Source organism: Carcharhinus amblyrhynchos, chromosome 1, assembly GCF_965287045.1.
Source record: "Carcharhinus amblyrhynchos chromosome 1, sCarAmb.v2.hapA, whole genome shotgun sequence".
NCBI lineage: Eukaryota > Metazoa > Chordata > Chondrichthyes > Carcharhiniformes > Carcharhinidae > Carcharhinus > Carcharhinus amblyrhynchos.
This window is the reverse complement of record NC_137324.1, coordinates 158,424,072-158,445,235: the sequence shown is the minus strand read 5'-3', so window position 1 is coordinate 158,445,235 and position 21,164 is coordinate 158,424,072. Positions and strand designations below refer to the sequence as shown.

The following is a 21,164-nucleotide window of genomic DNA, read 5'->3' as shown; positions in this document are numbered from 1 at the left end:
TCCATCTTTGGGGTTTCCTGCTGTTGATCTTGCACTGTGGTAGGTCTGCTTGGTGTGGCTGGACCCCAGCCTAGCTGTCGCTGGGTGCCAACCACCAGACTGTTAAACTGTCCTCTCACCAGTTCAGAAACTGAAGTCCAGTCAGCTTTCTCTTAGTGTTGTTAACAAGGAGCGGGTGCAGGAGCCAGCAACCCGCCTTGAGAGACAGAATGCATAGACCTTCCAGACACAAGCCTTCTACAGCAAACATGGCCTGTGCCAAAAATCGGAGTTACACAACAGGCATGCTAGCCAGAATGCCGTGCATTCGAGTTCTCCTACATTCCTACCCCTGGTAGAGCCTGAAAATCATACCCTGTTAATTATTGCAAAGTCATGATCTTAACCAACCTGTGCAAAAGACTGGCCTTTGTTTCATCATTCATGCTTGGACACTTTAACAGAAGTTAAGCCAGATACAGCCTGAAGTTTCTAACTCGAAATAATCAACTCATCTGAGGTGGCAGTTTCACCCAAACATAACAAGGCCAAAGAATAGCAATCCCTGGCTGATGGGTGTGCTATCAAATTCATGGCAGATGAGTTAATTGACATTTCGGAGCAGGGTCAACTAAGGGTTTGGCAAACCGGACACAGCGTTGACGCAGCTTTCATTGGATTGTTGCTTGGTTTTAAACCTAGTTGCAAACACTAAGATCTTGACTAAAGGCAAAATACTGAGGATGCTGGAATCTGAAACAAATACTGGAAAATTTCAACAGATCTGACAGCATCTGCGGAGAGAGAATAGAGCCAACGTTTCAAGTCTGGATGACCCTTCGTCTGAGCTGAAGAGAAGGAAAATCTTGTCTAATCTTCCTTCTTTGCGGCTCTGATGCAGGGTCATCCAGACTTGAAAAGTTGTCTCTCTGTTCTCTCTCCACTGATGCTGGCAGACCTGCTGAGATTTTCTGGCATTGACTGTAAGATCGCATACACACTAGGGTGTTCCATATACTTTACAGAGGGAAAACATAGATGTGACTGCAGGAGGGTATGTCAATATCATTGCATCAATAAATTGTATGGGTTAGAAAGAGGTTAGGCATCTATTGGTCATGATTTCCTTTATGTTCAGAATAATAATGGAAAACAGGGGGGAAAAAACAATAACATTAGGGAGTTGAAAGATGATTACATTCTTTTAATTAAATATCACCCCTTCAGATGTGAAGTATGCCCTGTAACTTTTTTTTACAATCGCAGGTGACCGTGTTAAGAAAATTGCCACAAGTTAAGTGGAAGCATTTTTGGTAGTATAATGACATACATTTTTCAAAATCCATTATTTTTGAGGATTAACAACTTCTCAACAATTTGTTGTGATTGCAACTGTGCATGTATTTGACTTCATGCCTTTTTGCTTTTTTATTTCGTTGAATGAAACTGAAAATCCGGAGGGATGGCTGATTAGGTATTAACAGTTTCACACAATGCCCAAAATCAAGAGTACCCTCTAGAGTCAGGATTTGAACCTGTAACCTTCTATCACAAGAGGTAGTGATTTCACTAAACCAGGGCTGTCACGGTCCATGAACACTGTGAAGCATTAGACAAAATAGATGAGACTGGGCTCTCTTTAGAAGCAGGGAGGGAGGATATATTTACGATATGATGTCTATTTTAACTTGTTTTTGATTTGTAACGCTGGAAATGTTCAGGTAAGATTGAATAGTGGTAATATACCCATCTGATCCCCGATATTAAACTGCATCGGAGGACAGATTGGAACATTAAAGCACCATGACATCTCCAAGCTAAAGCTTCAATCAATTGAACTGGGCTTGTAGCCAATGTAATACTGCCGATTGTATGTATGGTTTATAAATGTTCATTATAGTTGAGGGCAGCAGCAGTAAACAATTGACCCACAGACTGTCGAGATGACAGAAATTGTATTAAAGACACAGTGCCAGCAGTTATACCATTAGCTGTTGTATCTGTTACTGGGGAACACATTGCTAACGTTATAATACTTGCCTGTTACTGGGAGCATTGTGTCAGTCAAACAACACAGATCAATTACCAGATATTATTGTCAAAATTACTGTACATGCCAGTTACTGGGAGCAGAAACTAGTCAACACAAGGAGCACTCAGTTAATAACACAGCATGTTAGATGTTGGATATTAACTGCTAATATTATGTTGCAGAGCAGTCATTGGAATAATCCTATTGAGAAAAAAAATGTGGTATATTTAGTTATCATGAGACCAATGGCTTATTAATCATAGGTTGAAAACAAGACCCATTACATGTCTTCTTTCATCCTCAAGTTAAATCCTTGATAGATGCAAAGTCAAGCGTTAGTCTATTCAACACAAAGCCCTGTATGGTTTACTGTATCCCCCACCGTACAAAATCAATTGTTATGATCCCTGTAAAGACCAATATCATTGAAAAATTCCCCAGTGACCGATAGAAAGAATCGCACAAGTTTTAGGTATTAAACTTTTACTATAGCAAACAAACTAAAATCAACACAGACCAAACACTATTTAAGAAGAAGCCAATATACTAATATAGGAAACATTAACCACAACTAAAAATACTTTATGATCAGAATTTTGCATCCAAAGTTCAGAAGCATGCTTGACCCAGAAGCATGTGAGAAGATGTGTGGCATGCAGCCCAATGTCATTCCGTATTGGCATGATATTTTAGTTAGTGGGCACAAGTGTGAGTTGGATGTGTCCCTGCCAACAATTAAGAAGGTAATTTAAATGATTTTAGCACCAATTAACCTGGATTTGACATTGTGTGTACAATTTTGAGGTCATCACACAGGCAGGCAGCCAATCATTTTTTGCTGATTTGTCATCCAAGGGCAGGATAAAAGGAGATATGAGCAAAGGAAGGCTGCACAGTGGTTTGCACTGCTGCCTCACAGCACCAGATACCTGGGTTCAATTCCTGTCTTGGGTCACTGTCTGTGTGGAGTTTGCACATCCTCCCCATGTCTGCGTGGGTTTCTTCCAAGTGCTCCAGGTTTCCCCCCACAGTCCAAAGATGTGTGGGTTAGGCTGATTGGCCATGCTAAATTGCCCAATAGTGTCATGGGGATTAGCAAGGTAAATACAGAGGTTTACAGGGATAGGGCCTTGATGGGATTGTTATCGGTGCAGGCTTGATGGGCCGAATGTCCTGTAGACATTCTATGATTCTATGATTACAGGTAGACCGGTGTGTGCAGGTGATGTGAAAGTTTGACATGGGTTTACACCAGATCTTTGTGAATGTTTTCACGGCTTTCTTTTGAGGTTTCTGCATGTTGTCCGGACCTTTCAAGACATTTCAGTCTTGTAACAAGCCTTTGAGGTTTCCAGTCCTTTGGTACCAACAGAGCAAAAGACTGCTGTATTAGCATTTCAGCAGATGAATATTGTTTACTCAGCAGGGAGCACCTCCTCTGAGGAGGAAGAGAGGGGTCAAAGACAGAAGAAACCAAGCAACAGCAGGCTTCACATCAGAGAAAAGATGCAGGCACAGGATATTCAGAGCTAGCAGGGAGGGCAAAGAAAACAGGCCTGCAGAAGATGCCACTATCCAGCTGCCAGTGTATACATACAGTGATCTAACTACCTTGACATGCCTGAGGTCCAGGGCTGCAGGAGGTCCCACTTTTCATGAGAAATCATCACTTTTGTATGCCAAATGATTGGGCCAGAGATAGTCTCCAACTGTGTGGGTGCCTTTGAAGATCACTGTAGCCCTTAAGTTTTATGCCTCCGGATCTTTCCAGAGGTCAGTGGGTGACTTTTGCGGAACTTTCCAGTCAACTATGCATAACTGCATCAAATTGGTGACTGATGCTCTGTTCGGGGGTTAAGCACATTCATCCATTTCAGGATGGATTAGGCCTGCCAGCCAGGCTGGGCAAGCCAGGCGTTTTGCGGCTATTGCAGGATTACCCCGCATTCAGAGTGCCATTGACTGCGCCCTTTTAGTTATCAAGGTATCAGCCAACTATCCGCGTATCTTGTCCCTAAGAAGGGGTATCACACTTTTGATTTGATTTATTATTGTCACGTATATTAGTACGGTGAAAAGTATTATTTCTTGCGCGTTATACAGACAAAGCATACCGTTCATAGAGAAGGAATGGAGAGAATGTTGAATGTTACTGTCGTAGCTAGGATGTAGAGAAAGATCAAATTAATGCAAGGTATCTGTAAACACCTTAAATGTTCAAATTGTTTGTGACCACAAGACATAGATTCTGCAGGTTTGTGCGGAACCTTGTTCTGCAGGAACCTTGGCATTCCCGTGATGCCTACATACTGTGTCACTCACAAGTGCCAAGGCTGTCCATGGCTCGAGCTTGTCTCGAAGGATGGTTGCTGGGTGACAAGGGGATATCTTTTGAAAAGATGGCTCATGACATCCCTCAAGTACCCGAGGATATTCCACCACAAGGGCAGTGGTGGAGAGGACCATTGGTCTGCTAAAAATGAGGTTCTGATGCCTACACCTCTCTTGGAGGGGCCAGGAGAGGGGGCTCTGCAATATCCATTAGAGCGAGTGCTGCTCATTTTCATTCTCTGCTGTACTCTGCATAATCTTGCTTTTTCAACTGGGGGACCAATGGACCAAAAGGACACTGAGGCAAAGGAAATATCCAATGGTGACTCAGATGGGGAGCCTCAGCAGGCATATGGAGCAGTGAGGGAGGCCTTAATTCTGTGTTCCTTAAGCTAGGCTGCCAACACCTACCTTCCACCTGAGCCCAATGGCACTGCCTCCTTCCCAAACATATTATCAGGCCATGAACCCTATGGTGTATCACTGCCTCAGTCATGAAGTTTACTACCCCAACCATTTCTCGCTAGCCACTGATGAGGCCAAAATCCAGCGAATCCACAGGGTACGCAAGGCTCGTGAGCAAAATAGTCATTTATCTTTATGTGAAATATAAAAAAATACATGCTTGTCAACCTTAACTGATAGCTACACGTAAGATATTGGGAAAAAAAAGCCACCTGTGGAAACGCATTGCTGTGTTCACTGTGCCTTACTTTTATGTTTGCGAGTGCTACATCTTGCCATGTTAGTGTGAGTCTTCCAGTGTCCTTTCGAGTATCCTTGAATTGATTCCCAGTAACAAGGTTCACTGCGGTAAGTCTGGATAAAAGCAAATCACAGCGGATACTGGAATCTGAAACCGAAAGAACATTTTCTCTTTTGTTTTCACTCCGGTAACTCCATGGGCTCGACTGTTACCAGGTGCTGCGATCTCTACTGCCCATCTAAAAAAACCGACGTGTAGCCCACCCACCACCCAGTGCTGCCCCATGGCTGTTTTACACTGGGAGCAGCATTAATTGTTTTAAGGCAAATCTTTTACCTCGTCACAGGAGGAAGTCCTGCCTTGGAGAGCCGCCAGTCATTCGGATGATCGCAGCTCTGTGGGCTCAGCAGTGCCATCTGGGAGTGGTGGCCACTGCTGGGATTACAGTCAGTGCTCAATGCTGAGTTGAAGTTTAAGGAGCCCATGTTTGGGGTTGGAGGTCCCAGCAGAGAGGGGGAGGAGGGGGAGCAGATTCAAGAGGCTGGGGCAGGGCTAAAAGTTGGGAGGGGTAAACTTGAGAAGGGGTGCCTTGAGGCCTAGGAGACTCACAAAAGACGATCTCCAACCCACTTGCCACCATCTGTCTTCTTTACTGCTTGCTGTACCTGCATGCTTGATTTCACGACTGATGCACAAAGATACCAAGTCTCACTGAGTATCTACCTCTCTCAATTTACACCCGTTCAAGTAATAATCTGTCTTCCTATTATAGCCAGCAATTGCTAACTTGATCACTGTGAAGTGTTTCTCAAAGTAGATACATATGAAGATCAAGAGGGAACAGAATGAAAATTTATAGAATTCTTACAGTGCAGAAAGAGGTCATTTGGTCCATTAGGTCTGCATTGACCACAATCCCCTATCCCTTTAACCCCACATATTTACCCTGCTAGTCCCCCTGACACTAAGTGGCAATTTAGGATGACCAATCAACCCAACCCGCACATCTTTGGACTGTGGGTGAAAACAGGAGCCCCTGGGGGAAACCCATTCTCCTCATGTCAACAGACAAGGGCACAAACCTGGAATTGAACCCAAGTCCCTGGCACTGTGAGGCAGCAGTGCTAACCTCTGTGCCCGAAAGTTGCATTGCCTTATGACACTATCCATGGATCAATGTGGAGTCTGTGGAGTCAATGCCCTCAGACAAGATGGGAAGGAACTTAAAAGATTTTTCGTTCTCTCAGACCAGGTGAAATTGTGCCCCTGAATTCCAGGTTTCTTGGGTCTCCCACTCTCCCACGCAAGACGGGTGGCTATTCTGGGGAAAGAGTCCAGAAACCTACTTCATCCCTTTGCTCTGTTTCCTCAAAGAATCTACCAGTCTTCTGTTGAATGACAACACAAAACCAGTCAAAATCCTGCACCATTTCAGTACCCAACTTCTCTTATTGTCTACAAATATTTTCCAAAGATTCTTCAGATTAATTGAAGTCAAGACTTGAAAGATATGTCACAGGAAGACATAATTCAAAGGCTTAAATATGTGTGCGAGGTTTCTGACACCTCGAATTATAAGATGGACGAAAGTCCTTTCAGCCGAATGCTTTTAAGTCTTGCTACAATATTTTCATTTCCAGTGTATTTTAAAAAGTCTTGTTTATCAGCATGGACGTAGTTATAGGAAAGTGAACTTGAATTGTGTGGGACAAATTTATTGTGTCCGTGCCTTTGCAGCTATTCAGGTGAACAGCTACTCAAGCAAGGGAACAAAATTATAGTGCAGAATCTGTCATGAAATGTGTGCCCTGAAATAAAGTGTGTCATGTTTTTCCTCACTGATTTACATGGGGTGTCTAGAGGACAACTCAACACTGGGCATCCCATGTGGGAGTTCTTTCGCATGTCTAACTGAGTTATAATTCATAGGGAATGAGTGATGGCGCCCTTTAACAGGAGCGAAAGTAACTGCGTCTGGAACTTTAGCGGTGACTTCCCTTTACTCTGCTACTCTCTGCATTGCTTGCATCAAGGTAGACACTGGATAAAATGTCACGTTGCTCATTAACGTAATATTTTATTATCTTTTCAACCTTTCCGCAAATTAGCAAGGTGAGGAAGAACAGTGCTGGCTTTTCCAAGTCAACTGTTGTCAGCATCAAACGATCACAGCTACAGAGCAACTAGATGCAGGATAAAGCTGCCTCTTCTCAGCTCTGACAATTTGCCTTAGCCATAACTTCAGACAAATTCTCCTACATTAGTGCGATCTTCTGAGGAAAATTTCCTGTGGCATTTTAAGTGTCACTTTACCACGAATTTGTACTGAATAATAGTTCTGTACTTAGAATTTGATTGAAAAGGACAGCATTCATCTCACATCCACACCTTGCAGTACAGAGAGTGGGGGGAATTTTCTTTTGAAAATGTAGGCTGGATTCATACTTCAGAGGGTAAAAAGAGGTGGGGTGGCGAGGTGGGGGAGATGATTGGTGCTGTCCTTAAATCAGCTTCAAGATTTTTCACTGCTTTACAACAATCCACGAATCATTGTCCAGCCACCTAGACTGGCCAACTTCTCCAGTGTGATTCCAAACTTATTTGTTAACCCGACAACTGATATGTATGTTTTTTGATATACATAGCATTATTTAATATGACTAATACATCATTGCAGAAGGCACTTGATCACCTCAGAAATTTTTTTTTAATGCACCGAAATAAGACAAACAGAGGACTTGTTTCGATGCTCTTATATTCGGAGGGTCCAAGCAAAGACAAAACTGTGTCAGTGGCCTTCAAACCTCATTCCATACACATTTCTGTAAAGAAACCCCCAGGCTTAGTTGCTGGTGTTACTAGTGTATTAGGAAGCAATTGGATCCACATTAGATTTCTTTCCTTTATTCATTTGTGGGACATGGGCGTTGCTGGCCAGCCAGCATTTATTGCCTGTCCCTAGTTGTCCATGGAGGGCAGTTCAGAGTTATCCACGTTGCTGTGGCCCTGGAGTCACATGTAGCCGGACCAGGTAAGGAGAGCAGCTTTTCTTCCGTAAAGGACATTAGTGAACCAAATGTGTTTTTCCGACAATCGGCAACAGTTTCATGGACATCAGTAGATTCTTAATTCTAGATATTATTGAATTGAAATTCCACCATCTGCCACGGTGGGATTCGAACCCAGGTCCTTAGAACATTAGTTGAGTTTCTGGATTAATAGTCTAGTGATAATACCATGAGACCATCGCTTACCAAGTATTCATAGGTTACTTAATATGATTAACATATCATTGCAGATGGCACTTTACCACCTCCTGAGCATGAATGTGTCATTTCTATACTGAGTCACAAATCGAGAAGGAATAGTCCTTTGCAACATAGAAGCATTTTATTCAAGATAAATTACTCACCATATTCTTTTTAACCCTGCTTGTATTTTTGATGCTATCTTTTTCCGACCAAGGCACTGTTAAAATGTTTCAGGTTTACTTACTGGTGGCACAAGTAGGCTTATATTAACACTGCAATGAAGTTACTGTTAAAATCTCCTAGTCGCCATACTCTGGAGCCTGTCTAGGCACACTGAGGGAGAAATTAGCATGGCCAATGCACCTAACCAGCATGTCTTTCAGACTGCGGGAGGAAAGCAAAGCACCCAGAGGAAACTCATGGTAGACAAGGGGTGAACTAGCAGACTCCAAACAGACAATGACCCAAGCCGGGAATCGAACCCAGGTCCCTGGCACTTTGAGATAGCGGTGCTAACCACTGTGCCACCATGCAATTCGAGGTGCCTTTAAGTTGAATTGCCCCCACATTGCATTGTGCTTTTGACTTCAAGTACATAGCACACAATGCATAGCGATATAGAGTGATGGGGTGCAGTGTGGTGTGGCAGTGTTCTGCATGAAGCAACACAGTGTCTGGAATTTCAGATGAATGCAGCCTATCAAAGGATACAAATCTGGTGGCATCTGTGGAGGGAGAAAATAGAGTTCATGTTTCGAGTCCAATATAATCTTTAGAAGCAAAGAAGTCCTGAAGAGCCAAAACTCTTGTTTCTTTCTCCACAGATACTACCAGACCTGCTGGGCAGGATTTTACTGCCTCACTCATCCCAAAACCATAAAATCCCACCCGAGGTCAACAGACCCTTCCATGTTCTGCCGCTTCCTCGCTCTGATTCCCGTGGCAGGTGGGACGGTAAAATTCCAGACACTGAGTTCATCCAGAAGTTTCTTTTTTTATTTCAGAAATCCGGCATCTGGTATTTTGGTTTTGTTATAATTTATTGACCTACCTCCTGGTTGTGAACTGCTAGGATTTTATGGTTAAAAGGGGAAGAATGGGCTCTGAACATGGGCATTGGTCCAGGATAATTGAAAAGACTGTCAGCTAGATGGCAAGAGATTTTGATTTTGTGCTATCCATTCAATATCCCAACCAGATAGGCACAGTGGAGCTTGGCTGTAGTTTCATTTACATTATGGAGTGACATCCAAGCCCTTACTTTTATCAGAGCCTTAACAAGTCCTGTGCACAATCTGTACACTGGCTCCTATCACCATTGCACAGTGTAGCCTCAATGCATTAAACTAGATGCCCTTGAACATATTACAGGCTCCTGCCTCTGGTCTTAGTGGGACATGGGCACCTGTGCCCCTCAATCCGTTTTCAGTCTTATAACATGAAGAGTGGAGTATTGGCAGTGTTTACAGCAGGAATTAAAGTGCTGTGATATTTGTGCATAATGGCCCAATATCCCTTCCTTTCCCCAATCCCCATTTTGTCTATGGCTGGAATTTGGTGAGCCACATTATTTGCATGGCTGAAAGTGTAATCTTGGTTGTCACCCTCAGGGCTTTTTATTTGCTCTTGGGAAGCTGCAAACAAAGGTTATGTGCTTTGCTACTTAGCTGCCTCAAATCTTCTGATTTCTGTGGTTCCAGGTACAAGGCCTGGCAACATATTGTTTAGATATGCCTCAAATAGGGCACCACCCTGTTGGAGAGAGAGTAACGTGACATGAGAGGGCTCAAGATTTTTGGAGATGTCCCTTTTGGATTCTTATTCATTGTTCTCCCATTCCTACACATTTTTGCAGTTACAGGTCCAGGCCTGCCTCTCTGGTGAAGCCTCAGAGATCCTGGGCAAATGTCACGTGGGAGAGGGAGATCCAATAGAGGGAGTAGGTGGCACAGTGGTTAGGGGGATTAGCCCTGGTAAATCTGTGGGGGTTATTGGGATAGAGCTGAGGAAGGGACCTGGGTAAGATACTCTGTCAATGTGTCAGTGCAGACTTGATGGACTGAATGGTCTCTTCTGCACTGTAGGGATTCTTTAATTCAATATAATTCTTCTCCATGCTTCCTTTTTCCTCACCATAGTGCCTGGGAATTTATTGTTTCTATGACTCCATAGCAGAGAATATTAGAACTTAGGTTTAAAATGTATCTTGCCTTTTTCTGCAGGATGCCTGTTTCAGAGCTCTTATTAAAATGTGCTGTGGCTTATGTCTTGAGAGATTCTCACTTGACTGAACTTTGTATCTTTAGCAACTACCTTTCTAATGCGGCAGGCAGGAGGAGGGGTTTATAGCCCCGATTTCTCCTCTTGCACATGTTTATAAGCAGAGAAGTGTTTTGTTTCGCTTTCCCCCTGAATAAACAGTGGCATATTTCCCAACCCCACAGTTTTTGTGTGATCTAATCAATCTATTAATAGCTCCACAGCAAACCCAAGATAGCATAAACTCAAAGGGTTAGTTTATTTGGGCACTCTAAAACTGTGGGAGGAGGGTCACCCCCGTTGTTTCCAGTAAAGTCATAAAAAGGGTGGTAAAAAGACAGATTTACAGGGCAAAGATCACAAAGGAAAGAATTATTGACTCATTTGGATTCAAGAATCCAGAATCAAAGTCCAAAGAGATATTCCTTTGGAGATTCCTTTGCAGGTTGAAGATTGGTGCTGCATAATTCACTTTTCTGGTGCAATTGACTTCACATGATAAGTAGGCAAGCAGAGATGATTCAGTATTGCAGCCAATTGCACAAAAGTTTCAGCCAAAAAAGTGCAGGTGGGGTCGTGCGTTCAATCTGGTCAGAGCACTTTTTCTGGCTGCTTGTTGATGGTAAAAAGGCAGGCCAAGGTTGCAATACAGCAAGGCGACTAGTACAGCTGGTCCCATCAGCTGGCGGTTTATGTCACATGACTCTCGTCCCGCCACATTGTCTTTGACAAGCAATCTGTATCCCTTTTTGTGTCCCCATGATGGGTTCACCATTTCAAGCATTAAGAATTGAAAGGAAGATTGTGTGGTTCTTCATCCTTGCAGGTGAATATGAAATGCAGATGGTGCTTGAATAATTCTCTTTGACTTTGGTCTTTGCAGCTGTCATGGTTCAGATTATAAACTCCAAAGTGTTCTATGAAGCCCAGCTGTATAAGTTTTGCACTTTGAATTTGGCTAGGATAACCATGTGATGTTTCTCCTCAGGTATAATTCAAGTGACCCACTAAGGAGCTTTTATCAAACAAAGTGCATTTAAGAATATAGTTAACATGCATAGTAAGAAAATTAGCAAGAGCTTTTATCAATTACAAACAAGAAACAAAACCAGTATAATGTATAACACTTAATGAATATCTCTAATGTGTTCCAATTGAAACCAAAAACCATAGACAGAACTCTTTAAACAGATTTGTCACTGCACAGGCTAAAGCTCACATAAGACTGGGCTCCAGTTCCCTGGGCTGAATGCTGAATTCAAATGATCTTGAAAACTCAGAGCAGCTTGTAGTCATCAGCTCCCCAAAACTGATTCTTTACTGCAGGATGGCAAACAAGGTATGCTTCCAGCTCACTGGTAAAACTTTAAATATAAAAACAGAAAGAGAGACTACTTTCAGCTATGCTTTTAACACTGCAGCCAAAAACAAAACTAAAAAGCACCTTGTCACCTGACCGGCACACAGTTTTTTTTCTCTCCTCCCACTAATGACATCACTAAGGCTGTGAGCATGATTTTTTTAGAAACTTCTTTAAAGGTACACTAACATCTCAAGCCACAGCATGCGTTAGTGACTCTTCAAAGGTAATGAAGTGTAAGCTTCTTTGGAACTGTCAGATAGTTCCTTTTGTTCAAGGGTCAGAAATAGACATAAATTCAACCATTTTAAAAAGGTCTTTTTCTAGTTTTTAATATTTTAGAAATAGCCATGATCATACCTAATATCTATTTTGTAAAAGATATATAAATGAATTATTTGTTGATTCATATTGGTCTTTCACATGTTGTCCGTACAAAGTCATTTTCTCCACTTCTTTATCCCTCACAGTAGTAAATTAACTTGTGATCTATCACTAGTTGCTGTGCTAAAATAGGTCTGTGCACAGCTACTAGGAGGTGTTAGAGATGTTAGCGACACAGCTCTGGTTCACTCACTCTCTGAAGTTTCTCTACCATGCTGTGAGGCAACGCGTAGTTTCTGCCTCATTCTCAAACACAGCTCGGCAATATCTTACTAAAATTAGGAAGCCTGGTGTGTGCGAAATTGCAAGCACAATAGGCATATTCCATATCGATTCCATAGAGGTTCCAAGGGGGAACATTTGAAGGCAAGGGTGTTGGGAGATGGATTTCTTTGTTCAGGTTGTCAATATTTTGACCCTGTATTATTTATCAGGTCCTTTGTTACTTTTATGTTCCACAGTTTGACAATAATATGAAGGAAATTGTGCAGCATTGGTTTCGATCTATTTGCCAGTCAGTGGTACCCTTGTTGTGGCATTGTGAAGAGTGTTGTTACCTGAGGTGGCGGTATTTATTTTGTCCTGTTTCTTTTTCCAGCTGTGGTAATGTATATTAACAGCATGAGCGTGAGCTGGACTGCACGGCTACAGATCTTTCTGACGTTCTGCAAACTTGCTGCTATTTTAATAATCATCTTCCCAGGATTGGCGCAGTTATTCAAAGGTAGGAATAATCAAACAACTTTTATATTTGTAGAGAGCTGCAGAGAAACAGAAAATTCCTGAATGACAAATAAAAATAAAATTTCCCTGGTGATTTTATTAATACTGCTGCTATCAAACATGACTCTTTTATTTGCATTTGTGTTGAAGAAATCTTATGGGTTGTCCATATTTTACTTTTGCCATTATTTTAAGTCAAGTGTCTCACTGTGGCAGCTGAACTACACGATCATTCAGCACCGCAGATTTACATTTAGTGACACAATTAGTTTCCAATGTTTTGAGAAAGATGTCTTTTAGTTAAAGAACTAAGAGGACCTTTAATAGAACATAGAACACTACAGCACAAACAGGCCCTTCGGCCCACGAGTTGCGCCGATCACATCAACACCTACCAATCTATAGACCTATCTATAACCCCCAATCCCATTAAATCCCATATACTCATCCAGAAGTCTTTTAAAAGACCCCAGCGAGTTCGCCTCCACCACCACTGACGGCAGCCGATTCCATTCACTCACCACCCTCTGAGTGAAAAACTTACCCCTAACATCACTTCTGTACTTGCCTCCCCGCACCTTAAATCTGTGTCCTCTCATAGCGACCATTTCAACCCGGGGAAATAGCCTCTGAGAATCCACCCTATCTATTCCTCTCAACATTTTATAAACCTCTATCAGGTCGCCTCTCAACCTTCGTCTCTCCAGGGAAAAGAGTCCCAGCTCCCTCAACCTAACTTCATAAGGCATGCCTCCCAGTCCAGGCAACATCCTTGTAAATCTCTGTACACTTTCAATAGCTTCTACGTCCTTACTATAGTGAGGCGACCAGAACTGCGCACAGTACTCCAAATGAGGCCTGACAAGGGTCATATAAAGTTGCAGCATTACCTCCCGATTCCTAAACTCAATCCCTCGATTAATGAAGGCCAGTACACCATACACCTCCCTGACCACATCCTCCACCTGCGAGGCCGATTTAAGAGTCCTGTGGACCCGGACCCCAAGATCCTTCTGCTCTTCAACACTACTAAGACTCCTGCCCTTGATAGTGTACTCGTTCATCCCATTGGTTCTGCCAAAATGGACGACTACACATTTATCCGCGTTGAAGTCCATCTGCCACTTCTCCGCCCAGTCCTGCATCCTATTTATGTCCTGCTGCAACTTTTGACATCCTTCCAGACCATCCACAACACCACCGACCTTTGTGTCATCAGCGAACTTGCTTACCCATCCTTCCACTTCCTCATCTAGGTCATTTATGAAAATGACAAACAGCAAGGGTCCTAGAACAGATCCCTGAGGCACTCCACTGGTGACTGACCTCCATGCCGAAAAAGACCCATCCACAACCACTCTCTGCCTTCTGCAGGCAAGCCAGTTCTGGATCCACAAGGCCAAAGGCCCTTGGATCCCATGCCCTCTCACCTTCTCAAGAAGTCTTGCATGGGGGACCTTATCAAACGCCTTGCTGAAGTCCATGTACACCACATCCACTGCACTTCCTTCGTCAATGTGTTCAGTCACATTTTCGAAGAACTCAACTAGGCTCGTAAGGCACGACGTGCCCTTGACAAAACCATGCTGACTATTTCTGATCATGTCAAACCTCTCCAAATGCTCGTAAATCTTGTCCTTCAGAAGCCTCTCCATCAGCTTTCCAACCACTGAGGTCAGACTCACCGGTCGGTAATTTCCCGGGCTATCTCTGTTCCCTTTCTTGAAAATAGGAACTACATCCGCAATCCTCCAATCTTCCGGAACCTCTCCCGTCTCCATTGACGACGCAAAGATCATCGCCAGGGGCTCTGCAATCAAAGAATGTTAAGAATTTTAGGATTCAAAGTTAGAAGTTCCTGATTATGAGCAGCTTCTATGAGAATCTCATGGAAACTTACAAGATTCTAACAGGATAGATTCAGAAAGATGGTGGGGGAGTCCAGAACTAGGGATCATAGTTTGAGGATAAGGGGTAAACCTTTTAGAACAAAGGTGAGGAGAAGTTTCTTCCCCCAGCGAGTGGTGAATCTGTGGCATTCATTACCACAGAAAGTAGTTGGGGACCAAAACATTGTGTGATTTCAAGAAGAAATTAGATACAGCTCTCAGGAACAAAAGGATCAAGGGATATGGGGGGGTGGGGGGGTGGGGGAGGTGGGGAGGCAGGATTAGAATATTGAATGTGAGGATCAATCATGGTTAAAATGAATGGCAGAACAGGATTAAAGGCCAAATGGCCCACTCCTGCTTGTAGTTTCTATGGGGTGAAATGTCCCACCCCACCCGCCACAGGAATCATAGTGGAAGAGGGGGGGATGGAAATGTCCGTTGACCTTGGGCGGGATTTTCCGGTATTGAGGCAAACACGGCTGAAAAATCCTGCCCTATGTTTCTATTAGACCACTCAGACTGCTGAGTGGTTTTGGACATCACCCGTGAACTGTGAGACTCTCGCAATCTTTTCAAGACTAAAGTAGTAACATCATTATTTGAAAATTATTGGCAGAACCCGTATTTAACAATACAACTTGAATACAAATGCCAGGGATCATTCTCTAGCTGGTAGCAGTGCACGTGGTGTGGGTAGTGATGTGTAGTGTTGTGTGGAGATTGGGGCACCCTTTAAAAAAGATGCCCCAATCTTTGCGGAGCCAACCTTGCCGATATCCTTAGTCCCCACTCCAAAAAATATTTCTAAGTGTGGGTGAATTTAGTGAGGATCTCTCCGGGCTCCACAAATTTTCTCATTGAGTTTGAATTGCAAACTGGATTACACCAAATTACCCAAGGGGAATCTCACCGGTTCTCCCACTGGGCACTCAGAAATTTTGGGGGAGAATTCTGTCCATTATGCCAGTTTCAAATACCACTGAATCCTTTGGTGCAAAAAGACAAAAGGCAAACCTGTATTTATATAGCAACTTTCACATCCTCATGACACCAAAAAACACATTCCAGCCAGTGAAGGTGCTTTTGAAGTGTGGGGATTGATGTAATATGGGAAACATGACAACAATGCTAAATTGCCATGCTAAATTCTCCCTCAGTGTACCCGAACAGGCACCGGAATATGGCGATTAGGGGATTTTCACAGTAACTTTATTGCAGTGTTAATGTAAGCTTATTGGTGTTTAATAAATAAATAAAATAATAAAGCAACACAACACACCACGCAATCCCACAAATAGCAACATGATCATGGTTAAGGGAATAAATATTTGCCAGGACTCAGATAGAAGCCCACTGCTTTGCTTCAGAATAGTGCCTTGGGATCATTTACGTCTACCTGAGAGGCAATTGAAAATCAAGGCCCAAATCTCTGGAGTAGGATTTCAACCCACAGAACCTTTTCATCTCCCCTAAAAGGTAATATCCTCTCACAGTGCAGCACTGCCACTGCCCTGCACTGAAATGTCAGCTGGACTTTGTGTTCAAGGTGCTGAATGTAGTTTGGAATCACAATCCTTTGACTCAGAAGCAAGAACGAGGACATCTGAGCCATGACACTCACTTCTGTGGACTCTCTGCATGTATTTTCTCCACATTAATTTGGAGGGCTTTTGTTCTGGGGCCAGTTTCTTAGACTTGTTGCAGAAGGCGGATAGATGAACGAACACTGAAATCTTAGTCTTGAAGCTGTAACCTCCATCTTCCTCTGGCCAATTATAATTATGATTTGTGATACATTTATGTAGTATGTACAGCACTGAAAAAGTTTATTTGGCCCAACTGTTAGATGCCAGTGTTTATGGTCCACACAAGCTTCCTCTAACACCTCTCTACATCTAACACCATCACCATAACCTGTGATTTCTTTCTCCATCATGTGTTTGTCTACCTTTGCCTTGAGTGCATCTATACTATTCACCTCAACTATTCCATGTCGTAGCAATTTTTATCAGTGTTCTGAATACTCCATTGATATACACAGAAACAGGCTATTAAGCATTTATGTTCCACTTGAGCTCCCTTTCATTCAGCTCCAACAACATAACTCTGAATTTCTTTCTCCCTCAATTGCTTGCCTAGTTCCTCTCAGCCATTCTCTGTGATAGCAGGTTCCACAGTTTCACCACTCTCTGCCTTAAAGAGATTTCTTCTAAATTCCTTAATGGATTCATAAGTGACTGTCTTCTATTGATGGTCCCTAGTTCTGATCTTGCCTACGGGTTGAATCACCGGGCAGGATTTTCCACCCCTTCCGTGAAGTGTTTTGTGTTGGGAGAGACAGCCTGCCATTAGCTGGTACTAGGATCTACCAGTCCTGCCGCTGTCAAGGGGTTTTCCCATTGTTTGCACCCTCTGCCACCGGGGAACCCACAGCAGGGGATGCCGTTGGTGGGACTAGAAGATCCTGCCATCAGGAACGGCCAGAAATTTTCAGACATTTTAGCTAAGTCAACATTATTGAGCACTTTCATAATCTTATGTTGATTAAATGCGCAAGTACTTTCTTGGCATGTACTTTATAGAAATATCTCATTACTGTAAAGATCTCTATCAAATCCTCACTCAGCCTTACCTTTTCAAGTGAAAAGAGACATAACCTATTTAGACTTTCCATACATACTATCTCACAAGAATCATGGAATCATAGAGTCCTACAGTGCAGAAGGAGGCCATTCAGCCCATCGAGTCTGCACCGGCCACAATCCCTATCCCCATAACTCTACGTATTAACCCTGCTAATCCCCCTAACTCCCAGCCACCTGAAGACGGGAGAGGCTGTCCTGAAAGCTTGCGGCTTTTGCTACAAATAAACCTGTTTGGACTTTAAACTGGTGTTGTGGGATTTCTTTCTGTTTTAATCCCCCTAACCATCAGATGCAATTTAGCTTGGCCAATCAATCTAACTTGCACATCTGTGGGAGGCAACTGGAGCACCCGGAGGGAACCCTCACAAACACGGGGAAAATGTAAAGGTTTTGCACAGATAGTGACCCAAAGCGGGAATCAAACCTGGGTCCCTAGTACTGTGAAGCAACAGTGCTAACTACTGTGCCATCGTGCCACCCACAGCAATGGTATTAGTTTTGTAAATCCTTTTGTATCTTCTCCAGTACCTCTATATCTTAATAATATGGATTTTAGAACTATGCAGTGTGCCTCGTGTGTGATCTAACCATGCTTTGATAAAAGTTATGCATCCTACTTTACAATTCTATCCACCCATTATACCATTCTGCTCTGTTTGCCTTTTTTTATGATATTATTAACCTGTGTCGCTACTAATAATGATTTGAGATCACTCAGATTCTGCTTTAACAATGCGTGTGTAATTCTATGTCAATTCCCTGTTGGATTTGAAAGTAATAATCCCATTTTTATGGCCCCACGTTTTGACACATTTAAATATAGCAGAGGATTAACAACCGCACCTCATCTATAAACGTCTCGTGGACTTTCCTCCACCAAAGGAAAATATTGGAACATTAATTTTAATCATTAGATAAACCCTTTCATCCCACAACAGTTGACTGAAAACGTGGGTCTGAACCGTGTTCATTCATTTTTGCCAACCCAGTGATAAAGTCAGTGGATCAGTTGGTAGCACTTTATCTCCTGAATCGTAAGGTAGTGGGTTGAAATCCTGCTCCAGAGACTTGGGCCTTCATTCCCAATTGCCTGTAGTGGTGAGAATGGTTGCAGGCACACTTTGATGATAGTGGGATGTCAGTGCTCTGACACATCTATGAGGTGCAGCTATTTTCAAAGCGAGGGGGAACTGCTCCCCTCCGATTAAAGCACCCGTTAAGATCCTTGTGGGCACTGCTAAGGGCTGAAGGGGCAAAAGGCAATTTTAGAATCATAGAATTGCTACAGTGCAGAAGGAAGCCATTCGGCCCATTGAGCATGCACCGATTCTCTGATCCATTCAGATCCACTCACCATCCAGGTCCACTGTCCATGTCCCCCCGCCACCCCCCTGCCATGTCCTATTCCCATTACCACACGAATTTGCCATGACCAATCTACCTTACTTGCCCACCTTTGTCCTGTCGCCTCTATTTTGAAAGGTGGCAGAATTCCCGCCATGGTTGTTGTCTATCTTTGAGGATAGTAGTCCAGAGTCAGCTCCCCACTCCTGGCTTGGCACTCAGTGCCATTAATCTGATGCCGGGCTCACCTCCGGCCCAATTAGGTGATCTTCATTTGAAGACAACATCGCCTGAGCAATGCAGCTATGGTGCAGGGTTGAGACCCGGCAAAGATCTAAATGTCAGTTTGCTGACGCCAGATTGAACATCCAGCCGAGGAGCACAAAATCTAGGCAGACACTTCAGTGCAGTGCTGAGGGAGTGCTGCACTGTCAGAAATGCATCTTTTGGATTAAACCAAAGAATGAAAGGTGGGCTTAAAAGCTCTCACAGCACTTTTTTGGAAAGGAACCGGGGAGTTTTCCTTGGAATGCTGACCATTATTTGTCTATCATTCACGTCACAAAGCTAAATTATCCAGTGGTTAGCACTGCTGCCTCAAAGCGCCAGGGACCAGCCTTCAATTCTCAGCATGGGTCACTGTCTGCATGGTGTTTACATGTTCTCCCTGTGTCAGTGTGGGTTTCCTCCGGGTGCTCCGGTTTCCTCCCACAGTCCGAAAGACATGCTGGTTAGGTGCATTGGCCATGCTAAGTTCTCCCTCAGTGTACCCAGACAGGCGCCAGAGTGTGGTGACTAGGGGAACTTCACAGTGACTTCATTGCAGTGTCAATGCAAGCCTACTTGTGACACTGACAAATAAACTCTAAAACTTAAACATTATAACATTGGTGTTTGTGGGATCTTGCTGTGCATAGATTGGCCGCCCCAGTTTCCCATGTTACAACAATGACTGTACTCCAAGTGTACCTCATTGGGTAGGACGCTCTTGGGGCATCCTGAGGTCATAAAAGGTGCTATGTAAATGAAACACTTTCTGTTGAATCAGCTCAAAGAATGCGTGGCATCACTAAATATGGATGGTTGCACATTTGATAAATCAGATTGCTTGCTTGTGTCGGTCTCTCTAATGATATATTATGATGCCTCTGCTTATTTTCTTTCCTCTTATATCCCACAGGAGAAACGCAACATTTCAATCAAGCATTTAAAACGAAAGAATTTAACCTCACAGGAATCCCTCTCGCTTTTTACTCTGGAATGTATGCATATGCAGGATGGTAAGAGCTCTCGCTGTTGATCAGGAGATAACAACTTGAAAGAATGGGATAAAGAACAAATAGTCTTTTTCGAGAAGTATCCTCAACACACCAAAGATAAACTGCGAAAATGTCCACGGTTACTGTTCCATTCGCAATTAAATAATTGTGTTGAAGATTTTGCTTGAAGCTGCTGAAGACATGATGCACGAGATTGTCCTTTAACTATTCATTATTATTTCATCAGGTTCTACATGAATTTTGTCACAGAGGAAGTAGAAAATCCTGAAAAGTAAGTGGCTGAAATCAATTTTATTTTAAACAATTCTCTTTGTGGAAATAGTCTGAAAGAGAACTCAGATGTTTCATTAAAATATTTTCCCCGCGCTCGCATGAAAATGGCTACATCATTCAGTGCCAGACACAAAAATCTGCCTTCATTCCCTGTTAGAGATGTGGCAATCTGAAGGAAATTGTGTGCATAATGCAGCTATAAAAAAAAGTTTCTAACACTACACTCACTTCTAAGGGAGAAAGGACTTAAAATAACATAAACAAGATGGGAACAAAACCAGAAAATGCTGGAAAAACTCAGCAGGTCTGATAGCCTCTGTGGAGAGAGAATGAAGTCAATGTTTCAATGCTGGATGAAGCTCTGACGAAGGGTCATCCAGATTCAAAACATTGGCTCTATTCTCTCTTCACAGATGCTGTCAGACCTGCTGAGTTTTTCCAGGTTTTCTGTTTTTGTTTCAGATTCCAGCACCCACAGCATTTTGCCAGTATAAAACAGATTGGGTTAACAGACTGTAGGATTTATGGCATCTCTGATGAGAAGACAGCACCAAACGGAAACCAGATTCTCACTCATGCCACTAGCTGCAGGTGCCAAGCGGGCAAGTCACTCACCTGATAAAGGGGCAGCGCTCCGAAAGCTCGTGACTCCAAATAAATCTGTTGGACTTTAATCTGGTGCTGTGAGACTTCTTACAATATCAT

General features: G+C 43.0%; 1 protein-coding gene across 1 annotated transcript in view; it reads left to right on the top strand.

The window, feature by feature from the left end:
- slc7a11 (solute carrier family 7 member 11) overlaps nucleotides 1-21,164 on the top strand; it is a 179,235-nt gene that overhangs the window by 65,160 nt on the left and 92,911 nt on the right. The window contains exons 4-6 of the mRNA XM_080194466.1: nucleotides 12,901-13,026; nucleotides 20,087-20,186; nucleotides 20,413-20,457. Coding sequence (XP_080050592.1) covers nucleotides 12,901-13,026; nucleotides 20,087-20,186; nucleotides 20,413-20,457 — 271 coding nt within the window. The remainder of the gene's footprint in view (nucleotides 1-12,900; nucleotides 13,027-20,086; nucleotides 20,187-20,412; nucleotides 20,458-21,164) is intronic.